Source organism: Panicum virgatum, chromosome 4K (genome assembly GCF_016808335.1).
Source record: "Panicum virgatum strain AP13 chromosome 4K, P.virgatum_v5, whole genome shotgun sequence".
NCBI classification, from domain to species: domain Eukaryota; kingdom Viridiplantae; phylum Streptophyta; class Magnoliopsida; order Poales; family Poaceae; genus Panicum; species Panicum virgatum.
Window position 1 is genome coordinate 21,076,183 of NC_053139.1, and position 18,887 is coordinate 21,095,069.

General features: G+C 53.0%; 1 protein-coding gene across 14 annotated transcripts in view; it reads left to right on the forward strand.

The window, feature by feature from the left end:
- The window catches only part of LOC120703462 (1,4-alpha-glucan-branching enzyme 3, chloroplastic/amyloplastic-like), a 48,583-nt gene that overhangs the window by 19,653 nt on the left and 10,043 nt on the right, over nucleotides 1-18,887 (forward strand). For 4 of the 14 annotated variants that reach the window (XM_039987555.1, XM_039987558.1, XM_039987559.1 and 1 more), the window contains 4 exons: nucleotides 8,576-8,677; nucleotides 9,431-9,508; nucleotides 9,627-9,734; nucleotides 11,536-11,616. In XM_039987555.1, coding sequence (XP_039843489.1) covers nucleotides 8,576-8,677; nucleotides 9,431-9,508; nucleotides 9,627-9,734; nucleotides 11,536-11,616 — 369 coding nt within the window. Of the gene's footprint in view, nucleotides 1-6,863; nucleotides 7,039-7,066; nucleotides 7,120-7,393; nucleotides 7,585-7,820; nucleotides 8,005-8,575; nucleotides 8,678-9,430; nucleotides 9,509-9,626; nucleotides 9,735-11,535; nucleotides 11,617-18,887 lie in introns of those variants that run through there. The other 10 variants (XM_039987564.1, XM_039987563.1, XM_039987557.1 and 7 more) reach the window with 10 other exon arrangements.

An 18,887-nucleotide genomic window follows, 5' to 3' on the forward strand; every position in this document is an offset into this window, starting at 1 on the left:
ACGGTCGGCTCCATCTCCATCTCCATCTCCATCTCCATCCTAGAAAGTTGCTGATTCAGGTCTCAGTCCATGGAGGGGAACTCAAATCGGAAAGCACAACGTCGATGTTTCGTGTCTCTATCCATGGAGGGGAACTCAAATCGGACGGCACACACTCGGCACCATTCCTCGAGTTCCTCTTCCTCGACGAGCCGCATGCCGGCGACGACTCATTAGGTGACGGGAGAATGGAGGCGTGCGGCGGTAACAACGGAGGGGGTGAGGGGAACCGTTCAGCTTGGCCAAAGGTGGCTGCGCATAGCCTGGTCAAGTTAGTACACACAATTTGAGTGTACTAGCTAAGCCTGGCCAAGAGGCCTTTATTGCATTAGGCTGGCCTGGCTAAGCCCAATGTACAGGCAACCAAACACGCGTGTTAGAGTATATTGGGATATCTTCAATAATCCTGACTGCTTATCTATAAGGGAGGCTACTTGCCCATAAGCAATGTACTCTTATATAATCTGTTGGAGTATATTGAGCCCATGTGTATAGAGACCCATGTATAAGTTCTATATATACCCACCCATCTAGGGTTGGAGGAAGATAGCAATTATTCCCGTCATTATGGTATCATTAGCCTAGGGTTAGGGTTTTCTCTTTCCTCTCTCCCTCCCACCCACGCAGCCCGTAGCTGCCGCCGCCGCCGGCCCCCTCCCTTCCCCTCTCCTCCTTCCCTCCTCTCCCTCCCTCCTCTGCTCCGGGCGCAGGGGGCCCTGCGCCGGGCGCGCTGGGCGCCGCCGCCGCCGCCTGGCCCTTTTCCTCCCCTGCTGCTGCCGCGCTCGGGGCTCGGGGAGGCCCGCGGCCGCCGTACGCCGCCGTCGCGATGACTGCACCCACCGGCGCGGGTCCTCCCGGCGCAGGCGCAGCCGCGGGCGGCCGCCGACGCGGGCCTCCCGCTCCGATCCGCCCTGGGGCTGCCGCCCTTGCCGCCCCGGCGGGTCCTGGCGCCGCCGCAGCCGCGGGTGGGGCCGCCGCCGCCGCACAGGTAGGGCCTGCGGCCGCCGCAGCCGCCCAGACCACTGCCGCCGCCGCCCAGGACGTTCTTGGCGCGGGCGCGGGTGCGGGTGGGCCTTCTGACGTCGCTCAGGACGACGCCGTCGCCGCTGCTGCCGCCGTCACCGCCCACCGAGCCGCGATCGTTGCTGGCAAGCAGCCCGCAGCCGCCGCGGCCGCCGCCGATCCCACGTGGCCCGAGCTCGGGATGCCTCCCATGGATGCGCCGCTCTCCGCCACCGCCTTCCGTGGTCAGCAGGCCGACGCCGCTCTCGCTGCGGCACTCCTCGCCGCCAAGTCGGAAGCTTCGGCGGCCCAGGAGTGGGTCCGCGTGGCTGCCCTCGCCTGGGAGCGCGAGCGCGCCACGACCGACGCCCTCGCCCTCCGGGTCGCCGAGGCGGAGCGCTTCCTCCGCGACTCCTCCGGCCAGCCCGTCGACCCCGAGCACGGCGCCTCTTCCTCCCACCAGGCCCCGCCCGCTGGTTCTGGACCCCGGTACGACCCGACCGACCCCATGGTCACCCAGCTCCACCTCCAGGCCGCCGGCGTCCAGAACATCAGGGCCCTGGTCTCCGTCCTCGACACCGCGTCCTCCTCCTACGGCCGCTGGCGGGACCAGGTCCTCCTCACCCTCCGCCGCTACACCCTCGACGACCACGTCCTCGTCGACTCGCCGATCGAGGCACGTGACGTGACGTGGCTGCGCCTCGACAGCGTCGCCCTGTCCTGGATCTTCGGGACCATCTCCCTGGATCTTCAGGACCTCGTCAGGACTCACGGCGGCACCGCGCGGTAGGCCTGGGTGGCGCTCGAGGGGCAGTTCCTCGGCAACGCCGAGCACCGCGCCCTCCAGCTCGACGCCACCTTCCGCACCTTCGTGCAGGGGGACCTCTTCGTCGGTGAGTACTGCCGGCGGATGAAGAGCATGGCCGATGCTCTTCACGACCTCGGGGATCCGGTGTCCGATCGGGTCTTGGTGCTCAATGTCCTATGGGGACTGAGCAGCACCTACGACCACCTGAAGGGCTGGATCGCCCGCTAGAGGCCTTTCCCCACCTTCCTGCAGGTCCGGGACGACCTCGCCCTCGAGGAGATCACCAGGGGTCTCGCGCCTGGATCGTCCTCGCCCACCCCCGCCGCGCTCGTTGCTACTCCACTGGCCTCCTCCGCTGCTCCTGCCACCTTCCTCCTTGGTGCTGCTCCCGCCGGGCAGACCGGAGGAGGGGGGCGGGGGGGGGGGGGGGGGGGGCGTGGACGTCGCCGGCGACGGGGTGGTGGTGGTGGCACTGGTGGCCCTGCTTCTGGTAGCACCGGTGCGGGTGGGGGCCGTCGGGGCGCGCCGACACCGGCTCCGGCTCCCGCTCCTGCCCCTGCCGCTGGAGGTACGCCCTGGCCATCCTTCAGCAACCCATGGTCAGGGCGCATCTCGATGTGGCCGTTCCAGGGTCCGGGAGGGGGGCCTCGTCCTCAGCTCCAGCCGGCGGCCATGTTCACTGGCGCTGCTCCACTCTTCGCGCCGTTCTGGACCCCGCCCGCTCAGCCCATTTAGCAGCCGACCTGGCCTGGGGGGTGGGACTAGGCCGCTCTGTCGCAGTCTTTCAGTACCATGGGACTGACGTCGCCGACCAGCACCGAGTGGATCGCCGACTCGGGCGCCTCGTTCCGCACCACTCCCGATGCTGCTATCCTCTCTTCTGTCCGACCCCCACACCCCTCTTGTCCTTCTTCTATCATGGTTGGTGATGGGTCTTGCCTTCCTGTCACCGCCGTGGGTTCTGCTCCTCGACTTCCTAATGTTCTTGTTGCTCCTCAAATGGTTCACAACCTTCTTTCTATTCGCCAGTTTACTGCTGACAACTGTTCTATCGAATTTGACTCCTCTGGTCTTACTGTGAAGGATTCGGCTTCCCGGCGTCCGCTCCTCCGATGTGACAGCCCGTGGCCCCTTTACACTCTTCGGCTTCCTGCTTCCGCTGCCTCACCTTCGGCTTCTTCGTCTTCTGCTTTTGCCGTGACGCCTTCTTCTACCACCTGGCACCGCCGGCTTGGTCACCCCGGCCGCGACGTTTTGGCTCAGCTCCGCCGTAGTACCGATGTTCCATGTACTAGGGCTCCTGCTGAGCACCTCTGTCATGCGTGCCAGTTAGGTCGTCATGTTAGACTCCCTTTTTCTTTTTCTTCTTCGCATGCTACGCATGCTTTTGATCTCATTCACTGTGACCTGTGGACATCTCCTGTACTCAGCATGTCAGGCTATAGATATTATCTGGTCATTGTTGATGATTTTTCTTATTACTCTTGGACTTTCCCTTTGCGCGCCAAGTCTGAGACCTTCCCCACCCTCCTCCACTTCTTTGCCTGGGTGTCCACTCAGTTCGACCTCACCGTTAAGGCCGTCCAGTGTGACAACGGGCGAGAGTTCGATAACTCCACCTCCCGGTCTTTCTTCCTGTCTCGGGGTGTTCAGCTGCGTATGTCTTGTCTGTATACCTCTCCTCAGAACGGCAAGGCTGAGCGGATGATTCGCACGACGAACGACGTCGTGCGCACCCTTCTGATCCAGGCTTCTCTCCCCCGCGCTTCTGGGCTGAGAGCCTCCACACCGCCTCCTACCTGCTCAACCGCCTTCCGTCCACTGCTTCTCCTACTCTCACTCCACACCACGCTCTTTTCGGTACCCCTCCTCGCTACGACCACCTTCGGGTCTTCGGGTGTGCGTGTTACCCTAACACCTCCGCCACCGCTTCTCACAAGCTGGCGCCCCGCTCGACTCGTTGTGTGTTCCTCGGGTACTCCCGTGACCACAAGGGGTACCGATGCTTTGACCTCACATCTCGCCGCGTTCTGATCTCCCGACACGTCGTCTTCGACGAATTGTATTTCCCCTACTCCACCTCCACACTTTCTTCTCATCCCGAGCTGGCGTCTCTGTTTCCGACTGACCCGGTGGTTCAGCCACCGTTACCTGTCTGTCCTTTTCCTGCAGGTTTTCCCGGCGCACCGGCACCGCTTCCGGTGATCCCTGCTGCGCCGAGCGCGGCCCCGTTGCCCGCGGTCGCTCCACGCGCGGCCCCCGGACCTCCGGTCGTGCCGCGCACGGAACCGGTGTCTCCCGCTGCGCCACGCGCGGCCCCGGTGCCTTCTCCTGCACCTGAGCGGTACGCTCAGCCAGTGCAGGTGTATCGGCGTCGCTCGGCGCCAAACCCGGCGCCGCAGCGGTACGCTGAGCCGGTGCAGGTGTACCGGCGTCGTTCGGCGTCGACACCGGTGCCACCTCCTTCTCCAGAGGCTCCTGCGACGCCGACACCGGAGCCTTCGCCGCCGCCGCCTCCTCCGGCTCCCTCTCGAGCCGAGCCGGAGGTGTACCACCCGCCGGTCATCCATCGGGATCCTCGACATATCCATCCCATGGTGACTCGGCGGATAGCGTCCCAGGCCGCTACTCTCTCCGCCACCGAGGGAGAGCCGCGGGTCTCTCCGGTACCCTCCTCTGTTCGCGACGTCTTGGCGGATCCTCACTGGCGTCGCGCGATGGAAGAGGAGTACGCGACTCTTCTTGCCAACCAGACGTGGGACCTCATGCCGCGTCCGTCTGGTTGCAATATGGTGACTGGCAAGTGGATCTGGACGCATAAGCGTCGGGCTGACGGCACGCTGGAGCGCTACAAGGCTCGCTGGGTTCTCCGGAGGTTCACTCAGCGGCCTGGTGTGGACTATGATGAGACCTTCAGCCCGGTCGTGAAGCCCGCTACGGTGCGCACGGTCCTCTCGTTTGCGCTCTCGCGCACTTGGCCTGTGCACCAGCTGGACGTGAAGAATGCGTTTCTTCACGGCACATTGTCCGAGACTTTACTACTCTCAGCCTGCGGGATTTGTGGACTCGAGTCGTCCGGATATGGTCTGCCGGCTCAACAAGTCTCTCTATGGACTGAAGCAGGCTCCACGGGCTTGGTACTCTCGATTCGCCACGTTCTTGCTGACACTGGGGTTCACCGAGGCCAAGTCTGACACGTCTCTCTTCATCTACTGCCGTGGGGATGAGACGGCATATCTGCTGCTATATGTCGATGACATTGTGCTCACAGCTTCCAGTCAGCAGTTGCTTCAGAGTGTCATCTCCTCTCTGCAGCAGGAGTTCGCTATGAAGGATCTCGGTCAGCTCCACCACTTCTTGGACGTCACTGTTGAGCCTCGCCCGTCTGGTCTTTTTCTTCACCAGCGGCAGTACGCCCTCGATATTCTGGAGCGGGCTGGGATGACTGATTGCAAGCCCTGCTCCACTCCAGTCGACACTCAGGCGAAGCTGTCTGCTGATCTGGGTGATCCGGTGGCTGATCCTACTGCCTACCGGAGTCTGGCCGGCGCTTTGCAGTACCTCACCTATGCTGTTCAGCAGGTCTGTCTCCACATGCATGATCCCCGGGAGTCACACCTTCCTGCGCTGAAGCGTCTCCTCCGGTACGTCCGTGGCATTGTGGACCTCGGCCTGGTACTTCACCGCTCGTCCTCTGCTGAGCTGGTGGTCTACACCGACGCTGACTGGGTTGGCTGCCCGGACACTCGTCGCTCCACCTCCGGCTACGCCGTCTTCCTGGGCGGCAACCTGGTCTCCTGGTCGTCCAAGCGGCAGCCGGTTGTCTCCCGCTCCAGTGCCGAGGCGGAGTACCGGGCTGTCGCTAACGGTGTGGCGGAGGCGTCCTGGCTACGACAGCTCTTGGCGGAGCTCCACAGCCCGCTCGTCAAGAGTACGCTCGTCTACTGCGACAACGTCAGCGCCGTGTATCTCTCCACCAACCCCGTCCAGCATCAGCGGACGAAGCACGTGAAGATCGACCTACACTTCGTGCGCGACAGAGTCGCCATTGGTGATGTTCGGGTACTCCATGTCCCGACTACCTCCCAGTTTGCTGACATCTTCACCAAGGGCCTGCCCTCCTCGACCTTCTCGGAGTTTCGATCCAGTCTCAACGTAGCCGGTGGGTAGTTGTGGCTTAGGGGGGGTAGTATTTGCCCTTTGTACTCTCATCTTGTCCAGTCTTGAATACCGCTGCGTCGGTTGTTCAGACTGCGGGTGGGTGTTAGCTTTCTTGTTGTCCAGTCTTGAACACCGCTGCGCCGGTAGTTCAGACTGCGGGGGGGGGGGGGGGGGGGTGTTGGAGTATATTGAGCCCATGTGTATAGAGGCCCATCTAGAGGCCCATGTATAGGTTCTATATATACCCACCCATCTAGGGTTGGAGGTATAGAGCAATTATTCCCGTCATTAACATGGGCAGACGTGTAAAGCGCGCTTCATGTCCATATGTTGGGAACCACGACAATATAAGCGGGGGAACTCCTTTTATTGGTCTCCTACAAATTGCTATAGTTAACAATGTAGCTTGCATATTAGATTTCTTTTGGTGTTTATACAAATGGGTTAGAATATACCTCTTTGGAGCTTAATTAATCGTATTTATTTTCTACATGTTTATTAACATATATCTTTCATCAGTTCGCATAATGAAACTAAATATTATTTTTCTACGATGTTATCAAACTTGTTTTGTTGTAATGATCTAGAAAAATGTGAATACACTGGCTGGTCTTGTGTTCTAAATTGCCTTACGAAAGTTAAAGATAATCTATTTCAAAAGTTGGACAGTGGTTTGATTTTTTTAATATTACATTATTCCACAGCATAACCTGCTGCCAGTTGCATTTGTTATGTGCTATCTATCTTTTTAAAAAATTGTAGATCAGATTGTGCAATACTTGATTCTTGTTGTAGAATGGATATGAACCTGCTATATGTTCCTCTTGCATTTCGTTTTCTTTGCTTTCTGGAGTGAAACGCAGTAATGCTTGGATATCTGGTTTATTCTACAATCCTATAGCCATGCAAATGCATTTCCCTTTTACCCTTGACCACCTAAGTGTCATGATCATCTTGTTTATCTAACTTTAGTCAAATCATGATCATCTTGTTTTCATGCTTAGCAAGGTTTATGTGATGGTTGATATTCTTTCTTCTTAATATATTGATACGCAGCTCTCCTGCGTGTTCGAGAAAAAAATGGTTGACATCCATTTGCAACCATTTAGGTACTGCAAATTAGTCAGTCCATCTATGTTTATTTGTGTGTGAAATAATTGAGCCCTTGTTTAATTTTGCGTAAGGAAAAAGACCAATTTAGTACCCTCAATTATATGCTAGGTCCAACCTAACCCCCTAAACTATTAAAAGGTCTACTTAACCCCTTGTTTCTACTATCCCAGATCAAATCACACCTTTGACACGTCTTTGAGTCCGGATTTGCTAATAAAGCTGGTTTTAATACTAGTTTTGCTGACTGGATTGCCACATTCGTGGCCTAAGTGGCAACTATGTTTAGGTCCAGGACACCCCCTGCCTCCTGTGCGTCACCTCCTTAATCTCCCGTTGCTAGGTTACGAGCGGCGGCCTCTATCTCACCATTTCTGGTTTCTACGCCAGTGGAAAGATCAACCAGGCGAGCGGCGATTGATCAAGGAGCAGACAAGTTGATCAGCTAGAAACACGACAGTCAGGTGTGTTTCCCAAGTCAGTGTGCGCTTCAAATTTGATGTTCCCTGTTACTTTGGTGGCTAGGTTTTGAATACATAGATACTTGTTCTTGTCCTGAATGGGAGATAGCAGATTCGGACATGCAATTGTTGTCTGCTATTGCTGAGAGGTGTAGTTGCAGACTCTGCACTTGATGTCTGAGGGTGGTATAAACTTCAAATTTTCTGTACAGATACTTTTTTGTTGCAATTTTGGACAGGGGGATATGGACCCAATGGAGATACTGCATGAGATTTCACTTTGGAGGCAAATTTAATTTTGATGGTTACTCATTGAATAAAATCAGCCATCGTCCAACACATCTGCATCCTATCCTGCTTCGCTCCAACATGACGTGGTACAAGGTGCCACAAAAAGGCTGGCAGTCTGTGCACTGCGCATCATGCCGTGGCGGCGGCGACACAAACCCAGGTGCTGCGCAAAGGCCCAGAAGCCCATGTGCTGCGCAGCCACCGCTGCCGTCGCCAGCGGCAGCAGCAGCAGCACACGGGCACGGGCTGCCAGTAGCGCAGGCGCACGGACGACATGGCAATGGGAGCACCGCCGCCTTTGTGTCTGGCAGCAACGGAGCCAAGCACAGGCAAGAAACATAGAGCAAGATGGGGAGCGGTAGAGCTGAAATGTTGGATTTGTTGCGCATTGGTGGGGAAGGGGTGTCCTGGACCTAAACATAGTTGCCACGTATGCCACCAACGTGGCAATCCAGTCAACAAAACCCGTTTTAAAATCAGCTTAATTAGCAAATCTAAATTCAAAGATGTGTCAAAGGTGTGATTTGATCTGGGTTAGTAGAAACAAGGGGTTAAGTAGACTTTTTAATAGTTTAGGGGGTTATTTGGACCTAGCATATACTTGAGGTTACTAAATTGGACCTTTTCCTTTGCATAATACTGGAATTTTGTTTCTAGTGGTTATTTTGTGATTGAATTCTCACATTTGACTTTTTTGATACAGTCCATATCAGGACGCAAGTCTTTCGCTGAAATAATTCTTAATTCTGGAAAGTTCTCAATTCGTTCTGTTGATGATGGTTTGATGGAAGCTTCATTGCTGAAAGTATGTGTTTCTTCCTACTTCCGTTCATGATCACACGACCTCGTTAATATTAAATATGCCTGGCTCCAGTTACTTACCATGCGATGAATTACAATTGTCATCATTTTCATAGTATATCTTATCTTAGCTAACTCTTGCTTGCATGACTTGGTATGTGAATTGTTTAATAACAAATGATGAAAATTGTCAAATATAGTATGCTTACATTACTTATATTATGATTTTATGGTTTAGTAAATCACACTCGCCTGTCCTCAGAAACTGTCAGTAGAAGGGGCAAAATGTATAGGTTGAATTCTCTCTTTCAATTTGTATTTCTGGTTGACTACCCACTCCCTTTGTCCCAAGTTATAGGTTGTTTTGGCCTTTTTAGGTACATAAATTTTGCTATGCACCTAGATATATGCTGTGTCAATCTAGGTGTAAGTAGCTGCAGCTGCAGTTGGAAAGAAGCAAAGTCCATACGCCCTGAACGATGACCTTAGTTGTTGCAGCTGTATTTGTCTCGGTTCAGACTTCAGCGCAGTAGAAACTTCTAACTGGCTGCGCTAGCTCCTGTAGCTGCTGTCGCAGCTGCAGCCGCAGCCTGCGGCAGCAAGCTCTACTGAGCGCTCTTGATGGGGCATGAGTTTTGATCTTTGTGGTGGGGTTGACTATTCTGTACTTAGCCGACCATTACTTTACTTTCAAGATGTTAAATAGCTAAACTTCATGGTACAAATATCTGTTGTCAATTTCCTCAATGCATTTCAGATTATCAAACTAATTACTTTCACAACGAGCGGAGGTGCTTATCTAAACTTCATGGGCAATGAATTTGCACATCCAAAAGTGAGTACGCTTATATTTCTTTGAGTTTTGTACCTCAATTTCTCTATTTTGTCAAATTATTTTGTTTTACTTAGTTTGTTCTCCATATTTTCTAAGGCTTTTTATGGATTGATTTCAGAGAGTTGAATTTCCTATGTCAAGCAATGACTATTCCTTCCGGTTAGCGAATCGGCAATGGGAACTATTGGACAAGGGTTTTCACAAACATTTCTTTGACTTTGACAAGGTTTGCAATATGGATGAACTATTTTCCTTAAATGTCTTTCAAATACGCTGCAGCAATCATTTTGATAGCAGTGATTTCATTTTATAGAATTAATTCTCTGCTGTCCAATACCAGATTAGATTGGTCTTCACATCGCTCGAAGTTCGTTTTCTCTGATGTTCGTTTCATAATTAAAAAATAAAATGGCACATTTAATTATTTGTTAAATCTTGGTAACTAGATGGAACCTAGTAACTTATAGGAGGGCGTTTAAAAACTAAACCCATGTAGGATAATATATGGGTTAAATTAGACATCGGATTTTTGAAGTCTGCGAGAACATATAATGCTTGAGGTCCATGAAGTAGTTTGGGTTAACCTTTTGGTTTAGTATGGATGAATCTTAGTGAATGATTAGGAAGAGGTTCCTTTGGAAAGGAAGGAAGCAGCTGCAGGGGGGAGGGTCTGGTGGCTTTGCTCCGAGTTTGCATGCTTCAAGAGCTTGACGGCCTAGAACTACATAACCAGACCAAGATGGGATGGTCGCTGCACAGCACTGGCTGTGGCTAAGGAAGACACCTGAACTGTTAGATTTAGTTCCACATCGAAAATTGATGGTGGGGAGCACACATATAAGGTGGGGCAGTCCACACCCACCAGGTTAGTCTTTTGGGTTGGGTTAGGCCCGAGGCCTTAGTTGGTTGGGCTCCGATGGATCTAGGCCTGGTAGGGCGCTAGCTTGTGGGTATAGCGGGCCGGGTCAGTTTTCGCTGCGCACTCTATGCGCACTCTAGCAAGTGGTATCAGGGCCGAAGGTTGGAAAATCTGGAATATCTTTGGGATCACATAGTGACGGGGGAGCCCGTGAACATCTCCGGAAGGTCGCACGGGTTATGTGTGGCTGGAGAGTTGGACTCAGGCTTCGGAGAATGTCTTCCGGAAGATCACATGGGTTGTATGTGATGGAAGAGTTTGGCTCGATGTGTGACAGGAGAGATTGTTAGATTTAGTCTCACATCAAAAATTGATGGTGTGGGGAGCATAACATATAGGGGGGGGGGGCAGTCCTCACCCACCAGGCTAGTTTTTGGGGTTGAGTTAGGTCTAAGGCGTTAGTTGGTTTGGCTCCGGTAGACCTAGGTCTGGTAGGGCGCTGGCTCGTGGGTATAGCGGGCCGGGCTAGTTTCCGCTGCGCACTCTAACACGAACAAGCCATGGGCAACTTACCTGGTGATGGTGCATGGCAATGTCCAAGCACTACTCGACATCTCCATCACCTCGACGGTCGGGTCCGGAGCGAATACGTTGTTCTGGGAAGACCGTGGCTGCACAGTCACCGACATTCATACCTTACTCCGAACTTGTTCACAACAATTCCAAAACGGATCATAGTCAAACGTACCTTTCAGGAAGCCCTCTCTAGCCACCTCTGGATTAGGGAGTCCTCTATCGTTGGCTGTGCTTTCGAAGTACCTACTGGTTTGGGAGGTGATGGAGGTGTACCGCAGCCGGAAGAACTGGATGTGCAGACCTGGCGCTGTAGTGCTGATGGTCATATATACTGTAGGCTTATATAGGACTATATGTCCATCTTCCCTAGTGGATAGTAATGATCCTCACTAATCATTCCAGGGTAACAATATTCAGTACTAGTTGATTTATTGACATGTAAAGAAACATTGTGAATTTGCAACTTCTATTTTAGGCACTATTATTTGATTGTGTATAAATATGTTGTAGGCATCTGTCAAGTGTCATTGTTATATATATTCATGAGATGAATGGCTTCTATTACTAACTCAGCAGCAAACTTTTGTACTAGGATGTTATGAGCTTGGATGAAAATGAAAGGATAATTTCCAAAGGTTCACCCAGTATTCATCACTGTGATGACACGAGCATGGTATGCAGATTATCAGATAATATTAGCTCATATATATTTTGAAGTTTGATTATGACAAACACATGTTTTCTTAGTTAATTATATAATTTTTTCTCAACCAAGAATCATTTCATGTGCATACATTCTTGAATTATATAGTTAATCGTTACACAGAAACTTGGATTAATCTTATTAAATACTTAATATTTTCTAAGGAGGTTGTTTCTTTGTGCTTTATGATATGGTGCATAGCAGGATTAGAGGCTACCCGCCCTCACGTTGGAGGCTCTGGGAAGTATTTGGTTCTAATCTTGCTTGCCTCAAAGAGATACATGATAGTCTCTTCTATAGGGACGACTGACTTAACCCCTAAGCAATATCCTAACCGAATCAATCTATCTTATCTCTTTCCTAATAGACCAAATCAATCTAATCAAATCGGATTGTGCACTATTCACGTGGTACTGTACACATACTACAGTACTGCGTGGGGCCCTGGATTGGCTCCACTTGCCATAACACTTCACCACCCCTCGAAGACAGCTCGTCCTCGAGCTGTCAGATGGAAATGGCCATGGATGCTGCCCAAGGTGGTTGCCATGCAATGTTGAAGTTGAGCAACAAAGGCAAGAGAAGCCGCGAGAACAACAGGCTGCAATTCCCCAATGGTGTTCTTGCAGACGGCGACGGTGTAGTAGCCATGGCCGTAGTAGCAGCAGAGGAACAAAACCAAGCCGTCTCTCTAGCTTGGTGCGGATGGTGGGTAGCGCGAAGGGGAAAGCAGCTTTGTCGCCGGTGTCGAGGTAGCGGAACAGAATGGCCTCGTCGGCGTCGGTGGTGGTGATGGCGGACTCGCTGGCGCAGCCGCCGCATAGGAGTACGACACCCTTGTACCTCGTGCCATCAAGCTAATAGTGGTCCCAGGCTCCCAGCGTCCCAAGGACGACGCGGTGGGCGCCTGCAGGACTGCAAAGTCCTCCAGCGGCAGGGTGCTCGGGGCAGAGTGACGGATGCAGGCGCCGGCGCACGTGCATGCAGTGCGGGCGCAAGCGCGAGCGCCGTCCGTCCGGTGGTGCCCCTGGTGCCTCTCCAGGCGGAGGAGCCCCTATTGATGGACCGGCCGGAGTCGTGATGCGGATGGATCCCGCCGGAGTCGAAGATGGTCCCCAAGATGTAGATCGGCTCCGGCATCGGGTTCCCTCGTGGCATCAGAAACAGGGTGCGCTCCTCTCCTCCTGAGGACGGGCTATTGATACGGCAGCCGGCCATGGTGGTGGAGTCGCTGAAGAGGAGCTTTTGAACGTCACCAGAGGCTGCGAACGGATGAATAGCTGAAGGCGCCACCGGGGTTGTTGGCGGCGATGACGGAGCAGCAGGCTTTGCCGGTGATGGCACAAGGAGTGAAGATGCTGGTGGAGAAGGTGGCAACTCCAACAGTAGCTGAGTTGGGGTTTGCCTTTGCGAGCAGATCGGGGTTGCTGGGGTGGAAGCAGAGGCCGACTGCCGAGATGCGGAGGCCAGCAGGACATCGATTCCAGGTGCTGCTGCCGGTAGAGGTGCCCTTGGGGCTACTGGTGTCGCAGCAGTTGCCTCTGGTGCCACAGTGCCTGATGGAGCATCTGGCTTGACCGGCGCTGGGACCTGCGCAAACCGGCGGCTGATTTTGCCGGCAAATTGCTCCCACGTCGGCATGCCACGTTTTCTCTCGATCTTGCAGTACCATTGATAAGCCACGCCCGTCAATCGGAGTGTGGCAAACCACATCTTGTCTTCTTCTGTAGTCTTCCATGCATCAAAGCCTTGGTTGCAGCGGTGCAGCCACTGCAAGGGATCGGAACTACCATCAAAGTCTGGGACGTGGAACTTGGGAACTCCCATGGTGGTTGTCAAAGATGACAGCAAATGCGATCTAGGGTGGAATTAGATGAAATTCGTGGAAGAACAGGGGTGAAATCGATCCAATCTGGGCGCAAGGGAAAGGATCGATGGGTGGGATTGGGTGGGATTTGGTGGTCGCAGGAACGAAGGCTCTTGATACCAAATGATATGGTGCATAGCAGGATTAGAGGCTACCCGCCCTCACGTTGGAGGCTCTTGAAGTATTTGGTTCTAATCTTGCTTGCCTCAAAGAGATACATGATAGTCTCTTTTATAGAGACGACTGACTTGACCCCTAAGCAATATCCTAACCGAATCAATCTATCTTATCTCTTTCCTAATAGACCAAATCAATCTAATCAAATCGGATTGTGCACTATTCACGTGGTACTGTACACATACTACAGTACCGCGTGGGGCCTTGGATTGGCTCCACTTGCCATAACATTTACCTGATCTTCCGTACTTGAATTGATATCCCTTTAAAGGATGACTATATATATTTTTATAGAACAAACTGTTGAGGCTTGATTTGCAAATAATGTTAAGAGTATATTAGGGATATCTCTATATTAGGTAGATTAGAATTGTATTCGTATCCTACCATCAATGTTCAAAAAGGCGGAATTCCGCGGCCGCATAAGCGCGCTTACGCGCTGGGCGGAGGGGTCCCGCCTGGCCTAGGGGTTAGGCGGTCCCCTAGGCGCCCCATGGTGGCGGCAGAGGTCAGGATCGGCGGCGCCGGAGGAGGAGGTTGGGGGCAGGTGCGTGGAGGTGGAGGCCTGCGGCGGGGGAGGAGGCAGGGATGTCGTGCAGCGGCGGAGGAGGCAGGGGACGGGCGCGGCGGCGGAGGAGGAGGCAGGGGACGGGCGCGGCGGCGGCGGAGGAGGTTGAGGCAGGTGCGCGGAGGAGGAGGAGGAGGCAGGGGACGAACCTCGGCGGCGGCGGAGGCAGGGGCGGCGGGGCAGAGGAGGCAAGGGCGAGCGGCGAGGACGACGGGGAGGTGTCGTCGCGTCGAACCAGGTGACGGGGAGACGACGGTTCACGGGTGGAAGATAAGGTGGGGGAGGTGGGCTGGTGGGCTATTTGGGCTGTTTTGGATCTTTCTTTTCCATTCAAAGCCCACTAGTTCCTTATTTTTTCTTTTCTTTTTAGAGTATATGGTGAAGTATACGTATTATATTGTACCGCCTAGAAAACGCCTTGAAACGCCTAATCCCGCTTAATCCCGTTTAATCCCTAGGCGGTGGGTCACCGCCTAGATACCGCCTAGCGCTTTTTTGAACATTGCCTACCATATCTATAGGAGAGGCTCCTTGCCCTCCAAGCTCCAAGTCATGTACCTCTATATTTAGGCCCCAGGCTTAGGCTAATATAATCATCCATGCAATATAAACAATCTTACATGGTATCACGAGTTTAGGTTTTGATCCTTGGTGACAAATCCTACCCACCGCCTGCTTCCGCATCGCTCGCCCCCGGGGAGATTGATCTCCGCCGGGGGCAGTGCCCTTGTCTCGAGGTGGATCATATTGATCTGGCCTCCGTCGTCGTCACAACGTCGTGTCAAGCAGATGGAATCTACCTTCACACGGACCGTGCTGCCACCAGCCAGCCCGGGGTGTGGGGGCATGGGTCCGCTGGGCGGCTTCCGCTCACCGTCGCCGACGTCGGGCCGTTGCGGCGCTGCCCAACCACGTGTCGCTGTTCTCCGCCCGGTCCTACCTTGGTCACGTTCTTTTTTTTTTATAACGGCGCGGGAAGGGGTGCTGGAAGGAGGGGTAAGGGGGTCTTTTCCTATTGCGCGTTAGATGATTTTCAGGCAAAATAGCCACTTCGGTACTTCAACTTTACTTCAAGGGTCAAGTTGGTCCCTCAACTTTCAAAAAGACCAATTTGGTCCCTCAACTTTTGTTTTTAGGTCAAATTTGTCCCTATACTGATGTGATGATCCACAGGACCATGAGATAGATGTGAAGTTATTTTTACCCTTAGCTCCTTCTCATACTCAATTTCCATTATTGTATAGTTGTAATTAATCAATAATAGGTCACAATAGATCTATTATTCTTTCCGTTGGTTTGATGTCTCTCGTATTTGTTGAAATGCCCTTTCGTATTTAATTTAGTCTAGATCATATAAGAATATCGTGCACATGTTTGATTAACTTGTTGCACCGCTGCTAAACATGTAAATTGTGAAGGAGAGAAAATAGCCAAGGGTAAAGATGGCTCATGGTATTATGGAACATTACATCAGTATAGGGACAAATTTGATATAAAAACAAAAGTTAAGGGACCAAATTGGTCTTTTTGAAAGTTGAGGGACCAACTTGACCCTTGGAGCAAAGTTGAAGGAACAAAGTGTCTATTTTGCCAGGATTTCACGGTGTTGCTAACGGCAGTTTGGATGAAGGATGTAACTGAAGCTAAGAACTATAGTTTGAGGACTAAATTGGCCCAAACAAAAGTACAGGGACGAACTTGACCCTTTGCCAAGAGTTCAGGGTCGATTTCACCTATTTTGCCTTACTAAAACCCATAACATAGCCGTGATTTGTCTCAGGAACACAAAATTGTTAACACGTGCTCAATTTGGGTATTGAAGCAATGCTATTTCTAACTTTAGGAGAGTTGTATGGGGATCTGGCCAGAAAGAACGTGGGCCCTATTTGGCACAGCCCAGTAGTTGGTATGGCTACAACCCAAACATCATTTTCTTTTGTCATGTTTTGGTATTTCCTAGGTATTGGCATTAGCAATATTTGGTAAGGTTCATGTGGGCAACAAACCAAATAGTCACTTGGACCTTTTGCAGGTGCTGGTAGGTGAAGTAAAAGTGTGGGTAAAGTAGGATTTTTGCGCTGTTTCTCTTTATTTTCCTGGTTTTATTAGGTCAAGTCCCCACTGCGTTGCAAATTTTTTCTATGGTTCACAGTCATGAATAGATATTGGACCGTGGATCGCTTAGCCAAGTGTGGTTTTCCCCCACCCTGCTACCTGTCCTCTATGTGATCAAGCGGATGAGGACATCCAGCACATCCTTGTGTCTTGCGTATTTGCGAGGTAGGTTTGGTTCATATTGTTGCAGGGTGTCGGTTTAGGGTGGTTGACAGTTTGACACCTAGACTGGACACTGCCTGCTTCTCCAGTTGGTTGGTTTGGTGCTACCAAACAAGTCCCGGAGGAATTCTGGAAAGGTTTTCAGACTCTTGTCACTCCTGTCGCATGGGAGTTCTGGAAATACAGATGTGACTGTTTTTTTGTGGGACCGCACCTAGTGTTAATCTGGTTGTATGGCTGGTGGAAAAGGACTTGCGAATCTGCTGTCCTGGGTGCTCGCACAGAGTTCTTAGCTCTCGCTGGTTTGGTCATTTCATAGTGGTGTGTGGCACGTTGTATAACTTTTTGTTAGAATTTTGGGGTGTATGAGTGTGTTTGGATCAGGAGTTCCCTCCTGATCTTAGTACTTTATTATTCTTGTTAATTAAATGACATGCAGCTCTTGCGTAGTTCGAGAAAAAGAACTGTTTCCTTTTCTTAGTTCTACAAGCACAATATTTGGGCCTCTATACATGGGCTCACATATACACCAACACCCCCCGCAGTCTGAACTACCGGCGCAGCGGTGTTCAAGACTGGACAAGAAGAGAGTACAAATAGAGTATAAAGGGCAAATACCCCCCGCAGCCACAACTAGCCACCGGCTACGTTGAGGCTGGAGCGAAACTCCGAGAAGGTCGAGGAGGGCAGTCCCTTGGTGAAGATGTCAGCAAACTGGGAGGTAGTCGGGACATGTAGTACCCAAACATCGCCGATGGCGACTCTGTCGCGCACGAAGTGTAGGTCGATCTCCACATGTTTCGTCTGCTGATGCTGGACGGGGTTGGTGGAGAGATACACGGCACTGACGTTGTCGCAGTAGACGAGCGTGCTCTTGGCGAGCGGGCTGTGGAGCTCCGCCAAGAGCTGTCGTAGCCAGGACGCCTCCGCCACGCCGTTGGCGACAGCCCGGTACTCCGCCTCAGCACTGGAGCGGGAGACAACCGGCTGCCGCTTGGACGACCAGGAGACCAAGTTGCCGCCCAGGAAGACGGCGTAGCCGGAAGTAGAGCGACGAGTATCCGGGCAGCCAGCCCAGTCAGCGTCGGTGTAGACCACCAGCTCAGCAGAAGACGAGCGGTGAAGCACCAGGCCGAGGTCCACAGTGCCACGGACGTAGCGGAGGAGACGCTTCAGCGCAGCAAGATGCGACTCCCGGGGATCATGCACATGGAGACAGACCTGCTGAACAGCGTAGGTGAGGTCCGGCCTGGTGAAGGTGAGGTACTGCAAAGCGCCAGCCAGACTCCGGTAGTCAATAGGATCAGCCACCGGATCACCCAGATCAGCAGACAGTTTCGCCTGAGTGTCGACAGGAATGGAGCAGGGCTTGCAATCAGTCATCCCAGCCCGCTCCAGAATATCGAGTGCGTACTGTCGCTGGTGAAGGAGAAGACCAGACGAGCGAGGCTCAACAGTGACGCCCAAGAAGTGGTGGAGCTGATCCAGATCCTTCATAGCAAGCTCCTGCTGCAGAGAGGAGATGACACTCTGACGCAACTGCTGACTGGAGGCTGTGAGCACAATGTCATCGACATAGAGCAGCAGATATGCAGTCTCATCCCCACGGCGGTAGATGAAGAGAGACGTGTCAGACTTGGCCTTTGTGAACCCCAAAGTCAGCAAAAACGTGAACCGAGAGTACCAAGCCCAAGGAGCCTGCTTCAGACCATAGAGGGACTTGTTGAGCCGGCAGACCATATCCGGACGACTCGAGTCCACAAATCCCATCGGCCGAGAGCAGGACACTGTCTCTGACAGAGTGCCGTGAAGAAAGGCATTCTTCACGTCCAGCTGGTGCACAGGCCAGGAGCGCGAGAGCGCAAGTGAGAGAACCGTGCGCACAGTAGCAGGCTTCACCACTGGGTTGAAGGTCTCATCATAGTCCACACCAGGCCGCTGAGTGAAACCCCGGAGAACCCAGGGAGCCTTGTAGCGCTCCTGTGTGCCATCAGCCCGACGCTTATGCGTCCAGATCCACTTGCCAATGACCACACTGCAACCAGACGGACGCGACACGAGGTCCCCCATCTGGTTGGCAAGGAGAGCCGCGTACTTCCCTTCCATCGCGCGACGCTAGTGAGGATCCGCCAGGGCGTCGCGGACAGAGGAGGGTACCGGAGAGACCCACGGCTCGCCCTCGGTGGCGGAGAGAGTCGCGGCCTGAGACGCCACCGCCGAGTCACCATGGGATGGATATGCCGAGGATCCCGATGGACGGCGGCGGCAGCTCCGGTGTAGATGGCGGCGGCGACAACTCCGGTGTAGGCGTCGGAGGAGCCTCCGGAGACAGAGTCGGCGCCGGTGCCGGCG